This window comes from Columba livia, chromosome 2 (genome assembly GCF_036013475.1).
Source record: "Columba livia isolate bColLiv1 breed racing homer chromosome 2, bColLiv1.pat.W.v2, whole genome shotgun sequence".
NCBI lineage: Eukaryota > Metazoa > Chordata > Aves > Columbiformes > Columbidae > Columba > Columba livia.
Window position 1 is genome coordinate 19,062,006 of NC_088603.1, and position 17,723 is coordinate 19,079,728.

At 39.7% G+C, this 17,723-nt stretch overlaps 1 protein-coding gene and 1 long non-coding RNA gene across 8 annotated transcripts in view; one reads left to right on the plus strand and one right to left on the minus strand.

Annotated features, from left to right (window-relative positions):
- Positions 1-318: 318 nt before the first annotated feature.
- Positions 319-1,650, minus strand: LOC110357609 (uncharacterized). Of its 2 annotated transcripts, none has more exons than XR_010469975.1 (2): positions 1,358-1,650; positions 319-1,173 (listed from the first exon to the last, which is right to left on the minus strand). It is a non-coding gene; the product is annotated as an uncharacterized LOC110357609 (long non-coding RNA). The 2 variants fall into 2 exon arrangements; XR_002411344.2 differs by having other exon boundaries at positions 319-1,187.
- A 41-nt stretch (positions 1,651-1,691) lies between these two features.
- Positions 1,692-17,723, plus strand: part of PRTFDC1 (phosphoribosyl transferase domain containing 1) — a 46,644-nt gene continuing 30,612 nt past the window's right edge. The window contains exons 1-3 of one of the 6 annotated variants that reach the window (XM_065050776.1): positions 1,692-1,849; positions 5,846-5,952; positions 8,846-9,029. In XM_065050776.1, the coding sequence (XP_064906848.1) occupies positions 1,790-1,849; positions 5,846-5,952; positions 8,846-9,029 (351 nt within the window). In that variant the 5' untranslated portion in view covers positions 1,692-1,789. Of the gene's footprint in view, positions 1,850-2,256; positions 2,578-5,845; positions 5,953-8,845; positions 9,030-17,723 lie in introns of those variants that run through there. The other 5 variants (XM_065050774.1, XM_065050775.1, XM_065050777.1 and 2 more) reach the window with 5 other exon arrangements.

The window sequence follows — 17,723 nt, forward strand, 5'->3', positions numbered from 1 at the left end:
CTGCCCCCAACCTTCTATTTTCAATATTTCTTCAGATGAGAGTCGTGAAATGGTGGATCCTACCCGTTCAGCTTTTATCAGTGACAGGGTAAACAGGAAAAGATGTGTAGCTGAAATTATGAAGTTTGTTCTGTGAAGGCCCAAGATATAAATACATTCACCAGGGATTTGCATGTAAATCCTAACTCTGCTTTGTTTCTCTGTGTGTCACTTCTTCCATCTGCTCCTTTATGTCTTTTGGCTGTGTGTCCAGACCTACATGTTAGCATGATCTACCCAATTTTCTTTGTTCTTTCCCCCTTTGATCATTTCCCATGGTTGTATATCTAAAAGTGTTTATTCTTTTCCTCATATTTTTCATTTATAAACAAACAGCTAAACAAAGATAATAGGAATGTTCTTCAGAATGCTTACAGTCCTGCACAGTTAAGGCCCTGATACCATGCTTTAACTAACCTTTTTTTGGCCCTAATTAAAAAAAGTTTTGAAAATCTACTGTAAATTCTTTAATTCGATACTAGTATATACTGTAAAAAAACATGTAAACATTCAGTAAGTGCATACACCTCCATAGCAAAATCCTTAGCAGCTTCATTTCCATCATGCACAAAGAACCTCAGTAATTTTGTTTTCTATTGATTCTGTGAGTTTACAGTTTTGTTTTTTTTTTTGCTACTGGCATAATTCTACCAGCTATATATTTAACAGGTAAATAGCACAAATCATAATCAACTTTCACTTTTAAGAAAGTGAAAAGCTGTAATTTTACCTGCAGTAGACTGAGGCTGTTGGCATTTTTCCCAAAAGACAGGATACAAAAAGGATAGAGCAAGTTCAAATTTGAATTTCTTATACGGGAATGTAAAGGTATACAATGATGAGAGCAATCTAAGAGAAGAAACAAGCTGCTGATCATCTGTGAGACTGTGAAAACAAAATATTAACAATAATTTTAACAGAATTGGAAAGAGGATGGCAGAAGGTTGCGTGGTTCCTGATCTGTTTTCCTTCTACTAGACAGCATGAGCGACATGGTGGTAGGCTGAAGATCTCGCTCGCTCCAGCAGGTACACAGTGGTGGGGAAGAAGGAGCGCCAGTTCAGAGGTCAGCAAGGATGGAAATGTAGATGAATGAACTATGCGAAGTTTGCTTTCTGGCATCTTCTCCCCAGACTACAAGGAAAAACCTGTTAAAATGTCAGTTTAAACCATACCAGCTTAACCTTATCCACTAACTCAGTCAGCCCAAGCCTCTTACCCAGCTCTGCCCAAACCTTCCCACCCCCTGCCAGCGCTGGTTCTGCGGGCCGCCCGGCCACCTGTACCCGCCTCCATCCCCCGCGCCGTCTGCACACACCGCGGGCCCCATGCGGCGCTCTCTGAACGCCGATCCCACGCCTGGACATACAGTTTGGCTCACGCGTTACAGTCCGCATTTCCTCTCCTCATTAGAGACCTTTAGCAACTAAGCCTGGCTTATCATGGCATAACAAAAGATAACGCCGGCCTGTTTGGCGAGTCCCCGCGGGCGGACACACCGCGGGCTCTGCTCCCCAGGGAGGCGGCGGAACGGCCCCAGACACAGGGGTGCGGCCCCCGCCCCGGACCGGCCCCCTCGGCCATGCCGCAGTCCGGCAAGCGCCGGGCTCCCCGCACCTCCCTCCGCCGGGCTCCCCGCACCTCCCTCCGCCGGGCGCAGCTGCCGCGCAGCCCGGCCCCGGCGCGGCTTCAGCCCCGCTCGCCCGCCCGGCCCCGCCCCCCGCAGCCCCGCGGGCGGGCGCGGAGGAAGATGGCCGGGGAAGGCGGGAGCAGCGTGGCGGTGCGGAGCGGCGGAGGCCGCGGCATTGTGGTAAATGCAAAGCGTCTCCCGTCCCGCCCCGGCCTCTGGCCCCCCGCGGTGCGCGATCCCCTCCCGCGCTTCCCCGCCGCCCCTCCCCGCCCTCCGCCGCCCTGCGCTGCCGCAGGCTCCGCGCTGCCCGCCCCTCAGCGCGGCGCCCCCGCCGCTTTGTGCTTGACCCCCAGCGGGGGGACCCTTGCTTGCCGGGCCCCAGCACCGCGCAGGTCCCCGCCGGGCCAGGTCCCCACCCCGAGGCCGCCGCCAGCCCCCGCCTGTCCCCTCACGTCCTTCCCGCCCCCGGAGCCGCCCCGCGAGGGTCCCCGTTTGCTCCGGGCTCCCCCGGCCGGCATTGGGGCTCTCACCCTGCTCTCGCCTCTCCCGCCACAGCCGCCGTGCCCAGCACTGCTGGGGCTGCCGCAGGGGTTCTGCCCGGCCCAGCCCGGCCCGGCCCGCGGGCTGTGGCGCGAAGGGGCGTGCGCGGCCCCCGGGCGAGAGGCGAGCGGGCCGGCCGGCTCCCCGGCCCCGCCGGGCTTTCGTTCTCTGCCGTGGAAATACGGCTCTGAATTATCCCGAGCGGCGGCTGTGGCTGTGCTTGTGCAACTCAGATCATGATTCCCGGTATCGGGCTCCCACCGAGATGCCTGGAGGCCCTGAGGATGCGGCAGCCCTGTCACAGCAGCTGCCGGGCTGCCCCGTTCTCTGTGGTGGGAAAAATCCCCAGCTTTGGCAGTGAGTTTTGGGTACGTGTGGGGCTGAATAGATTATGTAAAAGTGCACGAATATGCTACTTGCTGTGATGGACAAACCAGATTTTCCTGTGAAGCAGATGCTACCACTGCCACCACCATAGCTGTATTCTTATTTTACTGTCGTGTTGGGATTCAAACCTGAGGGGTCTGTGTCGCAGTGATCGCACCCTGTCCACGCCACTGTGCCTTCCATCCCCTTCCAAAGAAACCCCTTGCTGGATGTTCCAGCACTCCATGAACTCACCGTGCATCAACTGCCTGTCCTGACAGCCGGGTACTAAATGGCATTTTTAACGTGGGTGACTGTGTTTAGCACCAAAGCAACACGAGGGTATTGCGAAGGAGATGAATGCTCATAACTGTGTTCTACTGTACTGATTTAATTTCTTCTGCTAGCTACACACAAATGTGTGCATGTGCTTTCCCCCCCCCTCCATAAACCAACCAACAGTAAGGCCGATGCAATATGAATTAAGTTTACAAAAGCTGGACTTGGCTTGATGCTCACTCCCTTATTGTATACCAAAGCAGAATCCAGATCATGAAGTGAGTCCAGTGCTCAAACTCATGTGTACCCACGCTGCCAGACAACAAAACTAGTAATGTTCTTCCAAAGGTGTTGCCATGGAATGTCTCCAGCTTCTCCAGTGTTTTTATTCCTTTCTGTATACATTCACATCAAATTTTTAAAGACCTGCTGAAGAATTTGTACCGGGCTGCTTGAACATGCCAAGCCCAAACTTTTAAAATAGATCTTTCTTTCACTGTAGAACTTATTTTACAAACTCGTATACCAATATATTTAGTATATATATTTTTATTTATCCAGTTTAATACTGTCTTTTTATTGAAACGGTCACAAATATTTCCTTCATATTTTCAAGGGCTAAAGCCAGAAGTAAATAGTTGAGTTTAATTTGGGGCAGATATTTTTTATGCTTAGCTATTAAACTGAGGATAATCACACTTTTTTATTATTTTTATTTTTTTTTTTTAATTCACAAGCAGAATACTTGTAAAAATTTATAGTTACTTGAAAATTGTCCTATAGCATAATGCTGTGAATATGTTTAGGGTAAATGAGAATTTCTAATTTATATCATTGCAAAGTGCCTGTTTAAAAGGAAGAAGAATATAAAATATGCTTATTATCTTAGAAAAGTAATTAATTAGAAATTACATGTGAATCTAATCTTATTTGTAAAATGCCAGTGAGAACTTGTAGATGAGAACTATATTACTCCAAAGCGATGCAGTTTATGTTCTTTTATTCAAGAGAACCAGAAGGATAGGTAGGAGAATCAAAATGTCATCCTGATTCTGTTTCATAACTTACTGTAACCTAAGTAAAAGCTATTGGTTTGTACGGATTCTGAAGCACTTTCCATTCATTTAGTTTGATGTTCTGCATCACACTAAAAACATGCAATTTGACAAGAGTGCATCAGTAAGCAATAGTGACAAGGGTTCTTAGGGAATGTTTATAGTCCTTGTGCAATTTAAAGCACTATCTGAAATAGTTTCGATTTATGTTAAAATGCTTTTGAACAAACCATGCCAGTTCATTGCTACAAAATGTTTAAAAAGTGTCAGCCACCCCTATGTACTGAAAATGAAGTTGGAAAAACAGGCTTCCCAGGCCTCCTACAGCAGTGTTTTTGGCGCAAGATTTCCTCTAGTTAAACACCTTGCCAAGGAGGATACTTAAAATCTGTTTGTATGGGAATGAGGAATGTAACTAAGTAACTTTTTTCTTTTGTATAGTTTCAAGGTTTGTGTTAAGTCAGGGGAAAAGCTTTCATTGATGCCAGTGATCTCCCAGTCATGCTCTTCATGGGCAAATGCTCCGTAGTAGTCACCACCAAATAACTTTCTTTGATACCGAAGCTGTTGGGCAGAGTTAAAAAAACACGACAGTCAAGGTGTCTGTAGCTGTCAATGAGTATGCAAAAAAACCCTAACCAAACAAAAATCCAGGAGGCAGAACACTGTTCCAGTACAGCATGAGGCAGGGCTATGCCTGAGTTCAAGAAGACCAGATGTGGAGGAACAGGTTGACATCAAACATGTTGTGTTAGCCTGGATATTTTTGAGACGTGGTTTATTGCTCTACTACATGAAGTCATAAGCAGGGTTTGGTTTCAGTGATGGTCCTTTAAAGGCTGCATTGAGCAGAAATGCCATCAAGCTGTGTACTTCACAGAGGCAAGTTTCTCACCGTTGATCCTTCTACTCAAGGTTCACATGGCCAAGCTGTAGAAAGAAGAAAGACAATATGTGACTTGATAAACATGATTGTAAGGAAAATCTATTAGGTGTTGCTTTTTACCCTGAACCAATATTGAAGCAAAGCTTCATAATGATTCCAAGATACCTTGTGAACCTACAGGTCTTATCTTTCATAAGGAATTGTGAAATTTTTTGGGTTGGAGTTTGTTTAGTTCTTGTGCTGGATAGAGACTTTCCATCTTTGAAGCTTTCTGAAGCCTTTGACTGTTGGCTGATTTTTGCCTTACTTAATCTCTGCTGCCATTTTATGCTGTGGGATCTCCTAATTGTATTCTGATGCTTATGAAACTAACATATAATTAATCTGTAAATTATTTTTTCTGTTTAATGTATGTATTTATAGACTAGCTGATAGTGAGGTGAGATACAAACATTTTGTAATCACTTATCTTTGATGACTTATCTGAATAAAGAACGTCACCTTTGGTAAGAAGTACAGTGTTCCACTGATTTGTACAGATGCCATCCATGAACCACATCATTTATTCTCACTATGTGCTGTTTCATCTGTAGAATATGTATTTATTTATGTGCAACTTTAAAATACCTCTAAACCAGAAATGTACAATTTTAATGTATGATTTTATGAGTTTTAATCCCACTGTCTGAATCTCCCATTGGAGAATCCCTTCTCATTTGTACTCTTACATTTGCATTTGGAGTTTGAATGTAGTAGGAAATGTAGACTTGCCACAAGTTTGGTATTAAATGTTTCCTCTTTCTATCTAGTTGTTTTTAACTTCAGGTGAAATTTTCCATGTTCTGTGGGGAAAAAATGTAGCATTTAATTGCTGAAATATACTGAGAAGCAAAATAATTAATAAGAAAAGTGAAATAGTGAATGATAACTGGAAGAGATCATGTCATATGATTAACTCAACCAATAGAGTGTAATACAACATTGATTTTATATCAGTTACATGTAGTCAAACACCATGAAGTATTCTTAACATTACTATTTGATATGCAGATTTCAGACAATTGGCCTGGATACAGTCTGGATTTATTCACTTATCCTCAGCACTACTACGGAGATCTGGAGTATGTGCTCATACCTCACGGCATTATCGTTGACAGGTATGCGTAGTTTGAATGCTACTAAATAAGTTATTTGATCAGTAGTATTATTCTCTTTTTTTTATAAATCCTGTCATTCGCAGGCAGTGTGTATATAACATTTGTCCTAAAATATTATATTAGAAATTATAAAAATATTTATTTAATTTGGAAAGTAATTAAATGCTTGAAGTTTTGGAAATGCTAGACTTGTAGTTGCCTTTGCAACTCACTGTCTGTTTTCTTCCACCTGACTTCTGATTTGGGCATTGAATGAGACAGGGGTCTCAGAAAAGGAGAGTGTGATTGTACAGTGAACTTGGCATTGGAATGTAAATTACAAGAAACCTGTGTTTTTAATATGAAAAGGAGAAAAAAAACTACATTCAGCTATGTACAACTTTGCCAGCTCCCTAGTACAGATCATTAATGCTGATTAAGCTAATGGCTCTCGCCTGCACCATTGACTTCTGCCATTCAGCATAACCAAGAAGTGTTGTGGACAGTTGGGGTCCAGATGCTGGGTTTGGAGGTGGCGGTGGGAAAGCCTGACTGTCACTCATTCCTTGCCCTGTCAGTAGTTCCCATGTGTTCTCAGTGTAGGCATTTGATGGTGCCTTGGTATTTCTGGTAGGCCAGCTCAGTGCTCTTGCTCAGTCAGTATTTTGACATGCTGCTAAAAATCTTACAGAAAAGTTACAACATGGAAATGCTAATTTTCAACAGTGTATTTATTGGGAGTATCTGAATGAAATTTCATGGGACATTTTCAGCCTGCAGCTTTCTATCTGCCACATTTAAATAGCCGGTTCCAAGTACTGACATTGTTGGAACTCCTTGAGAGAAGATTGTAAACATCCATTGTAAGGAAGAGTTATAACTCCTGTATTTATTTTTAAACACAAGCTTTCTTTTGTTGCCTTTTCAGTTACCAGTGTGTAGAACTTTTCATCTCTTTTGGTTAGGGTCAACTGAACTTCAGTTCCTCTTTTTAAAAATAAACACATTACAACTTCAGTTCTCATAGAATTCAATATAAATTTGTTTGAACTAAGCACTGAACTCCACTGTTGGTTTTGCACTCCAGCAAAATGAACTCCACTATTTTTTTCTTACTCCAGTGGAAAAGACTGATTCTGTTTTAATGGAAAAGATGCAGAACTGAATATATTGTGATTGTGGACAATTTTCCTGTAGCAAGAAGGCTCAGCACTTGAGAAAATTCTCCTATCAGCTGGTAGCAATTAGCTATAGATTAAAAAAACGGTATGATTTTATTTAGAAATTGAAATCAGTAATTTTTAATCTATGTTGGAGTTCATATTCCTTTAAAATACAAAGCAGTCTTTGGAATTTTTGGAAATTTCAGCTCCTTAATCTGAGGAAGAATATAGAAAAAATGAAAATCACTAGAGAAACATTTCTTCTGAATAAGAAGTTTTCACCTTTATGCCCAGACTTGATAAAAGATGATAAAAGATTATTTTACTAATCTTCAGTAAAGTAAGTGAAGGTCTTTTACTAATCTTTGGTCTTACATTGCGTAAAAGGAATGATATCTTAGAGGTCAAGCAAGAGGATCTAATGATATCTTCTATTTTTAAAATCTAAAAAATACTAATTGCAGCTATATGGAATTTACTTGAGCGTTACAAATACAAAGATGTGAAAATGAAGCAATAGCTTTTCTCATAACTAGTATATTCTCTTCAGTTTAGAGCTTATTCTTCTCTGGTACATATACACATGTACATTTCACTAAAATTCAATGTATTTATGTAGTGGCAAATGGATTCCTATGTTACAGTGGGTAGAAAAAAAATTAAAATTATAATAATGAAAAAGACATTGGATAAATTATAGCATAGTTTAATAAATTGCATCCTGTCAAGAAGTCCACTCTCATTGAAACTACTGATCTATTTCCAAAAGCCATCAAAGAAATTTCCAGCTAAAGTGTTTACAGAAAATAACGCACTGAGCTGTTTTTCCTCAAAATTTCAAAGGACATTGTTCAGTTTCCTGTTGATACCTGCTTTACATCTAGAAATGACCTGGTACCCCGTTTTAGGTCTAGAAATACCGTCTACCTTGTTCTTTAGAAAGTGAAGCTACTTAAGCATTCATGCTTATTATTTTTATCTTGAAAATCTATGTGCTACTGTATGGCAGAAATGTGTGTCTTTTGGTTTCAATCATCTGCCACACTGTGTTTGTAATGCAGAATTGTCAAAGAGAAGACAGATATGGGAACCCTGCAATTCCAGGTTAACCTTGATTGTTCTCATGTGTGTGACCTTGAAAAAATCGCTTAAGCTCTTTACACTCTTCTTTTTTTTCTGAGGGAAATAGTGATAATGTGCACCTTTTGTAAAATTTTGATTGATGCTATATTTCTTTATAGTATTTGTGTGTATTTTTATTAAAATTATAGTGGTAGCATCTTCCAAAGCCTATCAGCATGAAATAATTCTAATAATTCTCTTCCCTCTCTTTCACTTAATTTATTGTCCTTGTGTAATAACATGACAAGTTAAGGGATTGTACAGGAATATTTTGTGTTATTTCCTTTGAGATAAAACTGAAGACTAAGTTGCATTCTTTACCTGAAAGTCTGCGAAATGCTTATGAATTCAACATATGCTGAGATGTGTTACTCCCTTTTCTATAAGTAAGGAATTTATGCATTTAAGGTTAATGAGTTTGATTCACACGCTTTCCATCTTGCATCCATCAATCTGTATCTGCCTACTGTGAACTTGATCCAAACCCAGTCAAGTCAAGACTCCTAAAGAGACTGTCAGTCAAGCTCTGTACTCACCGTGGTGTTTCATTGTCACCACATGGAAAGCAAACCATGAACTTAGAGAATCTGCATCTAATCTTATTTTATCCTTATTTTTTTTTGCCCCAGGACAGAACGATTGGCCAAAGATATTATGCAAGATATTGGAGACAATGATATTGTGGTTCTCTGTGTCCTCAAAGGTGGCTACAAGTTCTGTGCTGACCTTGTGGAGCACATTAAAAATCTCAGCAGAAATTCAGAAAGGTTCATCTCCATGAAAGTTGATTTTGTTAGACTGAAAAGTTACCACGTAAGTCAACAATTTATTTGTGTAGATTCTGGTTGTATGTTCATAACAAATAGTGGACTTCTGTAAATGGGATTTTTTTCCTCCAAATTATAAGAAAAAGGTGGGAAAAATATTTTTGTTTGAAAAACTTGTGAGGTTTTCTTTCAAAATATTTGTTCATGTCCCTTTAAGCTCTATGGGTAATATGAATGAGGATATGAAGCATCCTCGAGATGTATTTTTTATTTAGTCTGTCTTCACTTTTGGACAGAAAATTGTTCAAGTTTCTCTCATGTAAAATGTTGACATGTTGTTTGTTCTCAAAATCCTCAACAGTTCTTTCAAGTTAATTTCATGTTACTTCATTTTCTACCCCCACCTCCACATAGTTTGGCATAACTGCAAGATGATAGATCTACCTCTTATTCTTAATGTTTAATGCTAAGTAAATGAAATGTTTTCATCATCATAACATGCAGTTTACATAGTAGCAAAATATACCACTAGATGATGATAGTGTTTTATAAGAAAATGAAATAAGCTATTGAAGCAAATCCAGTGTTGAAGTAAGGATCAAGACTTCCTGTTATCTTCAGAGGAAATTATGCAATAATGATTCATTTGCTTCAGTAAGGCAATGGTAGTGAGATGACTGGCCTATTTTTAGAATGCGTGATGATAATTTCTGTTTGCATAAGCCGTACATGTATATCCCACCTTGTAGTTCGCACTCCATAGCGAGGTAGCATTTCTAGAAGTAAGTTGTCCTAGAAATGCCTGAGTAAGGACACTAAATAAATGGAGTGATAATACAGTTGCTCTTTGAGCACAAATGCATCTTGCTGAGCCCAGTAGTTCACACAATAACGTACGTCCTTTCCACAGACAGAAATGTGTTGATTGGCATTTTGCTCTGATCCCAGTGACCATAAACTTTTCCTAACTTTCAGAAATCCAGTCTGAATTTTTTCCATCGTGGAAGTGAAGTGGATGAGAGCCTTTTGTAGCCATTTGGTTAGGATTTGGTCCTGGAACTTCTCTTTCAAGAATTAGTCAGGTCTATGAAGGACATATGCAATACTAATATCATACAATTTCTAGGTATTTAGCAGTATTACAGAACTAATTAATAACATAAAATGTAATGTTTGTCTCACACAAAGCATATGAAAAACACAAATTTTTTTTATGTAGTAATGATAGCACTTTAGCACTGCTTGGTGAATAGTGGAATTACTTCAATTGTCTTTTATTTTGCACCTGGCATATAGGTAATGCACGTGCTTTTCCTATTGGGTTATCTCTTATCCAGTGTGAAGATACCCTCGTTCTAAAATTCCTTTCCTTGGTGACAAGTCAGCTATTATTATCCATACTAACGCATAACCAATGAGTGGCAGGAGATGTATACTGCAAAAATGTGGAAATCTTCACATCATTGCTTAGGAAATAAAACAAAAACACCTCATGCTTTAGCAGGAAGGTAGCACTTTCTGTAGAACTAGTGATTGAATATAATTTTTAGAAAACAAATATGTTTTTTTAAATTGTAAGTCCTTCCAAACAGGTGTCGCATTTAGAGCATGAAGCTGTGCTTGATTTACTGCTCAGAACGGTGCTTGACATCTGCCTGGTCTTGAGAAGCTGAAGGACACTGCAGTATAAATTTGAAATTACATTAATCTTCGTAGATTCATTGCATGAGATATGCATAAATGTTATGCTGACTAAAGTACCAGTACCACTACCTACCACCCTCTATGTTTTGAGATATCGTTGTGTCCTGTCCAATTGCAGGTTTTGGAGAACGTACCCATGTCAACATAGCCATGGTCAGAACACTTGAGGAACTACTGTTATTTGTTTGAGTGACTCTTTATCCCAGTGTTATATGAGACTCCCAAATGGCCCATGTCAGTTTATTCTGTGATAACAATCTTCTTACAGTGTTTTATACTTTAATCAGAGGCATATAATTAGAGTTTCAGAGATAAGTCTTCTTTGCTTCCCTTTGCCTTTTCTGTTCCACTTTCTATTAAGACTTACTACTGCTCTCAACCAGTTTTTCACTCCTTTGGTCCCTTTTTCATTTTATAGACACTGTTCTTCTCACATTATTTTTCCTGCTTCATTTTACTAACTGTTCTCTGTTTCTCTCCTAAAGGGAGTCCTGCTGCTCTCAGTATCCTTCTTTCAGATATGTCTCCCTTCCCCCCTCCAGCTGTTTAAATCCAACAACTAATTTCAGCTCAAACTCATGGGATTTTTGAATTGTCCCATTCCAACTTCAATACTGAAAGGTTAGTCGATTTTTGCAGGTTTTAATTTAAAGTGAGATTGCTTGGTTTAATCATGTAGCAAAAGTGGGCTGTAATTGTGATCCAAAGTCAGATCTTGGCATCACTGAAAGTGCATCTTAACTGCAAAGTATCGACAGAAAATATTGTATTCTGATGTCTGGCATACAGACATGATTACCTTTCAAATGAAAGGAGATTGCAAGTATTATATGACCAGCTTTACATGGCTCTTTGTTTTTCAAACCTGTCATCATAGTCCAGAATTTAGACACTTGATTAAGACGTTAAGATCTACTTTCATATTAAGTAGCTGAAAGTTGGGCATGTAAATTCTTTTTTAGACTACTTCATACAAATAAATTACTTTTTATAAAAAGCATAGTACATTTAGGTTCTCTGGATATTAATGAGATGAGGTGCTGTTTGTACTTCCAGCATCAGGATGGTTTTATCTGGTTTGCAGAGTGTTGACCTGTGTGCCTACGCTTGGGCATTTTAAGGAGAAAACCTGCTGTGTTTTTCAAATGGTACCTTAGTTTCATTATCTCAAACTGGCATGTCAGGTTACTGAATACAGGTGAAGTGGGAAAATACCATTTGTTTACTATTTTCAGAGGAATCCAACTTAGGAAACTGTAGCTTAAAATAATGTGGTTATACCATTTATAGTCTATAGACATCAGTATAAGTTTTTAGACCTTTAATAGAACTTGTGCAACTGAAACTGGAGTGGCAGCCTTGTCTGAAAGCATGGTTTTACTTCCTCTAGAAATCAAACTGTATTTTTCCACTTCTTCAGGTTTCTTTTTTTTTCACTAGAATGCTAAAATGATGCATTAGAGAAAATTAAGAAGTTTATACATGTGGACAGAAACTTATAGGCTTAGGTGTAGATCAATAAATAAAAAAATATATGTGCTTAATTGTAAATGAGGTTTAGATCTGTAAGTCCATAGATACACAATTTACAAAGAAACACTTGATAACATTATTATAACGCAGATTTTGAAGGCTTCTTAACCAGTAAAAATGATATTAAAAAAGTAATTATGAAAAGGAAAAGAAGGGTGATTGGAAGAGATGTGTATAGTTTTTCTCCATAGAAACAGAATGTAGTTTCTTGTAGACTTACAGGTAATACAATATACTTGTCCTCATTTTAAGTGTGTGTATTTAAATGAGCTCAAAATAAGGAGATCGTTTAAGTGAGGATTTTGAATAGAGGCTGTGTAGTGACTTTACAGGCTTGTAGCTCAGCAGGCCAAGCAAAAGGAAGCAGCAAGGTGAGAGTGAGGCAGTAAGTATAGTGGGTACACAAGGAAGCTCTGGAATAGTCCTCACATGAAATGGGAAGCTGCATGCCAGGTTTTTGTGGAAAACCATGTATTCTGGAAACACTGATGTAAGAACTGATAGAATTTGACAGCTTCTTATATTAAGTTCTAAGACATTGGATTTTAATGCAACATAAATGAAGAACAGTGGAATTGACTGCAGAAATTTTTTGAGCTAAAATTGGATGAAAATAATTTAAATATTCAATTTTCACCATACTGAATTTTTTCCTGATTGATCTCTCCTTCAGTCCTCTGAAGTTAAAGAGATGAGAGTTTCAGATTGATAGAGTTCAAAATTATTTTCAGAAACATGATAGGTTGAAGTCGAGGAAGTAGTGGAGGAAGAAGTTGGGCCCAGGAATGTCATCCAAGGAGAACGTGACACCAGCAGGATAGAAAAGAAACATGGATCCAGAAATTCTTTAATCTGTTTATAATATTGGTAACTTTAGGAGATTAAATAATTAATTAGGAGGAATCCAGAGGGAGGTACAACAGAGGAAGCAGGAAAGTGTTTTACTGGAGTGTTTACAGATTAATGGATAGGACTAGACAAAAAAATGTTTAAGGATGAACAAAAAGAGTGAACAAAGGAGTAGAAGGACATGGATGTCACACAGAGAAGGGCTGAATGGCGTATGTTTTAGTAAAATGTGATGGCATGAGAACTATACCAAAGAGCAGACTGTTGATGAGTAATAATTAGAGCTTCTTTTTGTTCAGTATGGAAGACACAATTTAGGACAGGCTGATAAAGCAAAGGTTGAATAGAGCCTGAGAGAGAAGATGTTCTGGCTCATCAAGCCTAATCCCCTATTAATAGATGCAACGATATCATTTAAGCCTGTTCCATGTGTATGCCAAATGTGATCTTTAAACCAAAGCACAATTTGGAAATGGAAATGGAAAAATTAAGTGATGCTTAAAATGGAAAAATTAAGTTGGGCTGTGTCAAAAGGAGCGTGGCCAGCAGGTGAAGGGAGGTGATTCTGCCCCTCTGCTCCGCTCTGATGAGACCCCACCTGGAGTCCTGTGTCCAGCTCTGGAGCCCTCAGCACAGGAAAGACATGGACCTGTTGGAGAGGGGCCAGAGGAGGCCACAAAAATGATCAGAAGGACAGAGCAGCTCTGCTGTGAGGACAGGCTGAGAGAGTTGGGGTTGTTCAGCCTGGAGCAGGTTCTGGGGAGACTATTGCAGCCTTTCCGTACTTAAAAGGGGCCTGTGAGAAAGATGGGGACAGACTTTTTAGCAGGGTATGTTGCAATAGGACAAGGGGTGATGGTTTTAAACTAGGAGAGAGGAGATTCAGGTTAGACGTGAAGAAGAAATTTTGTACAATGAGAGTGGTGAAACACTGGCCCAGGTTGCCCAGAGAGGTGGTAGATGCCCCATCCCTGGAGACATTCAAGGCCAGGCTGGACGGGGCTCTGAGCAACCTGATCTAGTTGAAGATGCCCCTGCTCATTGCAGGGGGCTGGACTGAATGACCTTAGAAGGTCCCTTCCAGCCCAAACTATTCTTCTGTAAGTAGAGGAAGTATGCTGAGTCTGGAGACTTTCTTGAGAAGTTCTCCGGAAACTGTAAGTAGAAGAGAATGTAAATAAGTGTGTGAATTAAGACTTCTTTAGTGGACGGATGATGAAAGCTGAAAGTTGAAACACTCATGCTAAGAGTCATTGTTGAAACTGGTGGTGGCAGCTGGTACAAGAGAGTTAAAACACCGAACGGTTTTATGAGGCAGACCAGTGTGCTTTCTGCATGTATTGCTACCTGTTCTTGTGAAAAGTTTAGTATTCCCATATTGTTATACATAGCTGTCTATTTAATTCTCTTAATTACTACATTTTACACAGAAAGTATGATAGTAAACCTCACATTTCAGGGAAGGAAAGTGAATCTCGATGGCATAGCTTTTTTCAGTGAAAACCATGGTGAGCTAAACTAGGAGTGAGATTGATACTTTTCCTTAAGACTTTTGTGATTTCTTTGGTTATTCCTGTGTGGACTGAAGTGGCAGAAGACCAGTCGTCTCTGTTATTGTGAAATTGTGCAGTGCACTTTGAAAGAGGCTAACAGATGAATTGTTGGTAATCAGGTTATACATTATAGTTGTTAATATAGTTGTTAATTCCATTTTGAGCTCAGATTATTACAGAATATTGATGTGTTTTCCATGTAATATCTGAATTATGGATTCTAGAGGTGCATTTTTTGTCTTCTGATCAAGAAAATATTGTTGAAGATCATATTGAAAATATGGTTGAACTTGCTAGTCACTTGGAAGAAACTTCTAGAAGATTATGTGGATTTGGTCAATTCATGAAGTTTTTAAAAATGAATACATTATTTATGGTTTCCAGAACATAACTAATAAAAAAATGTGACCTCTGAATCGTAATCAATGCACAATGGTTGCATTGAAGTCTGTTCACAAACAAATCCGTTGATATGATCTGTTTCCTCTTCAGCCTCCAGTTGTTTGGAATATATTTACAACTGCTGGTTATTAATCTTGGCACAAACAGGACAATCAGTGCTGCAAAATTCCAAAAGAAGCAACAAAACAAGCATTGTTTAGTAGAAATCTGAATGGGTTTACTATATAAAGTAATCTCAATAGATAGTTTTGCCAAGTATCTTTACTGTCAAAATAAAGAAACAAAGGGATTTTATAATGAGTAAGTTGAAACCTTGTTGGTAAATGTAGTAAAATAATTTACTTTTCTGTCACGTAGTTTTACTTATCATACACTGCTGCTAAATACTTACATCATAAAAAACAACAGCATGAGGCATCAGACTATAATTAGAGCACTGAATGGTGTAAAATGTATGTTCCTTCCATAATAACGTATTCGGTATAATTTTACTGCGTGGAACTTGTTTTTTTTCAGATCACTATGAACTTTACATCTGAAAACAACATGTTGTAATCCTGACCCTGAAAAGCAAGTAATTTCAAAATGGTTTTATTAATTTACCAACACAAAAGAAACAACTAAGTGTATTGCTTGCATTTAATGACCCAGACTCTACACCAGGGTTACAATGGTTGTTTACCTCCATGCCTGTGTGTCATGAAAACACAACTTATGATTTCCTGAGAAAAATTAGCATCCTGAGACGAAAGCAATATACTTAGTTCTTTCACATTAACTCTTGTGCTTAGAGGCTTTCTTTTGGGCAGGTTGTGAGTTCCCTTTATTTTGCTTCATGCACATAGCTTTGCTGATGACCATCTCATCTTGTTGATGCTGATTAGCTATGGAAGAATTACAAATGGGAGCCTACTTGGTAGAATGACTTCAAGCCCAAATTCTGCAAGAATTTCACCTGAGTGAACTCCAAATTATGTGGGGATTGCCAATTTGACATGCAAATAAATAGCTTCAGTCTAGGGAAAATGTGGTTTATTTATTTATTTTGGAGAGAGCCTGTATGTGTACTAGACATTCAAAAACTCAAATATATTCTTTTAACCTTTTTCAGATGCATGGCTTGTAGTCAGCGCTGTGTATACAGTAAACACCTGTACAGAGAATTTCACAGCATGATATACTTTTAGAAGCTAACGGACAACAAAAATATGATATTAATTTAGTCCACTGAAGCTACCAGCGTCAAGTATATAGACCTTAAAGTTGTTGCTTTTCTCAGAAATGTGTTCTAGTGATTGTGGATTGTGCGGCAAAATCAATGTCTTATGGGCAAGCTAAACATGAGGGATTTGGGACTAGAAATCTACTCCTAGAATTGCCAAAGGGATTTTGTCTCTGTGTACTTTTCCATGTCTGTGAATGGAAAACAATGGCATTTGCATCTTAAACTAGTTGTATCTTTTTGAGTGAAAGCTCTGTGAAATGCTCAGACCTGCTAAAACAAGTGAACAAAAGGTCCTTTTCAGTTCCAAGCCAAAGATACTCCCAAGTCTTAAGCAGGCACTGGTGCTTTCACTATATCTCTGATGCTTCAGTTATTTTCTGGAACTTAACAGGGCCAGACATGGTTAAGAAGGTGAGGAACATGCTCTGGTTTGCTTCTGCATGTGAAGGCAGGCTCTGGTTCGTCCCTCAGGGACTGCAGTGCCAGTCCTACTTGCCAGCTCAGCTGCTCCTCAGCAGCTTCCTAACCTGTCTCAGCCCAGACAAGACCAGTTACCAGAAATTTCCTGTTTCAATGGTTTCAGCTTGCCAGATTGATTTTCTCTGTCCCAGATGCACGTGTGCATGTCAGCCAGTGCTGGTAGCGCCTGCCACAGGGAGAGTGGCACGCTGCTGGAAAACAAGTCTGCCCATTGCCAAGGGATCCTCATCACCAAGGGTGCAGCCTGGCAAGCCTCAGACCCCTGCTTCTTTATCTGAGAGATGCTACTCAGCGGTGACAGAAGGAGCATGGATGTTTCAACCCTAGTGATTTTTGAGAACCAACCTGCTTTTCATGGTGTTCTAAGGGAAACTGAAGAGGGCTGTACTATGTGTAGTAAAATGTGACCTTAGGATTCAGCGTTGTGGAACTTCTCAAGTCTGGAGACAGATGCGCTCCTTTCTAGACATCTACAGCTTCCACTTAATGTGATGGCAGAGTTGCGAGATACGAGAGCTTAAATTCATCTCTTCCTTAAGGCTGTCTTGATTGTAAGGAGGAAGAAAGCTATTTCTTTAAGTAAAACAGTATTTTCCTGTTGGACACTGCTTAGGGGCTTGGAGTGTTACTAATAATATAAGTAGGCATTAATTTGTGGGCATAGTTCAGGAAAGACCGTGATAAGCTTATCATACAGTCGGTTTATCAAGTTCATCTGTAATGTAAAGCTTACTCATAGAGGAGTGATCCCTGTAGCTGAATGCATCAGATAAGACACCTACACACCACTTAAATATGTTAGCACCATCTAAATTCTTCGGGATTTTTTTTTTTTAAGTATGAGTAAGTGTTTCAGTGACTCACATGTAAAAGATTTGGGGGAACCAAACAGCTCAACCGGGGGAGAACTGAGTAGGAAGCAGCCTGATTGCTATGGGGACAAAACGAGAACATGTGGCAGTGAAGAGAGAGGGATACTGAGCTGCGCTACAGC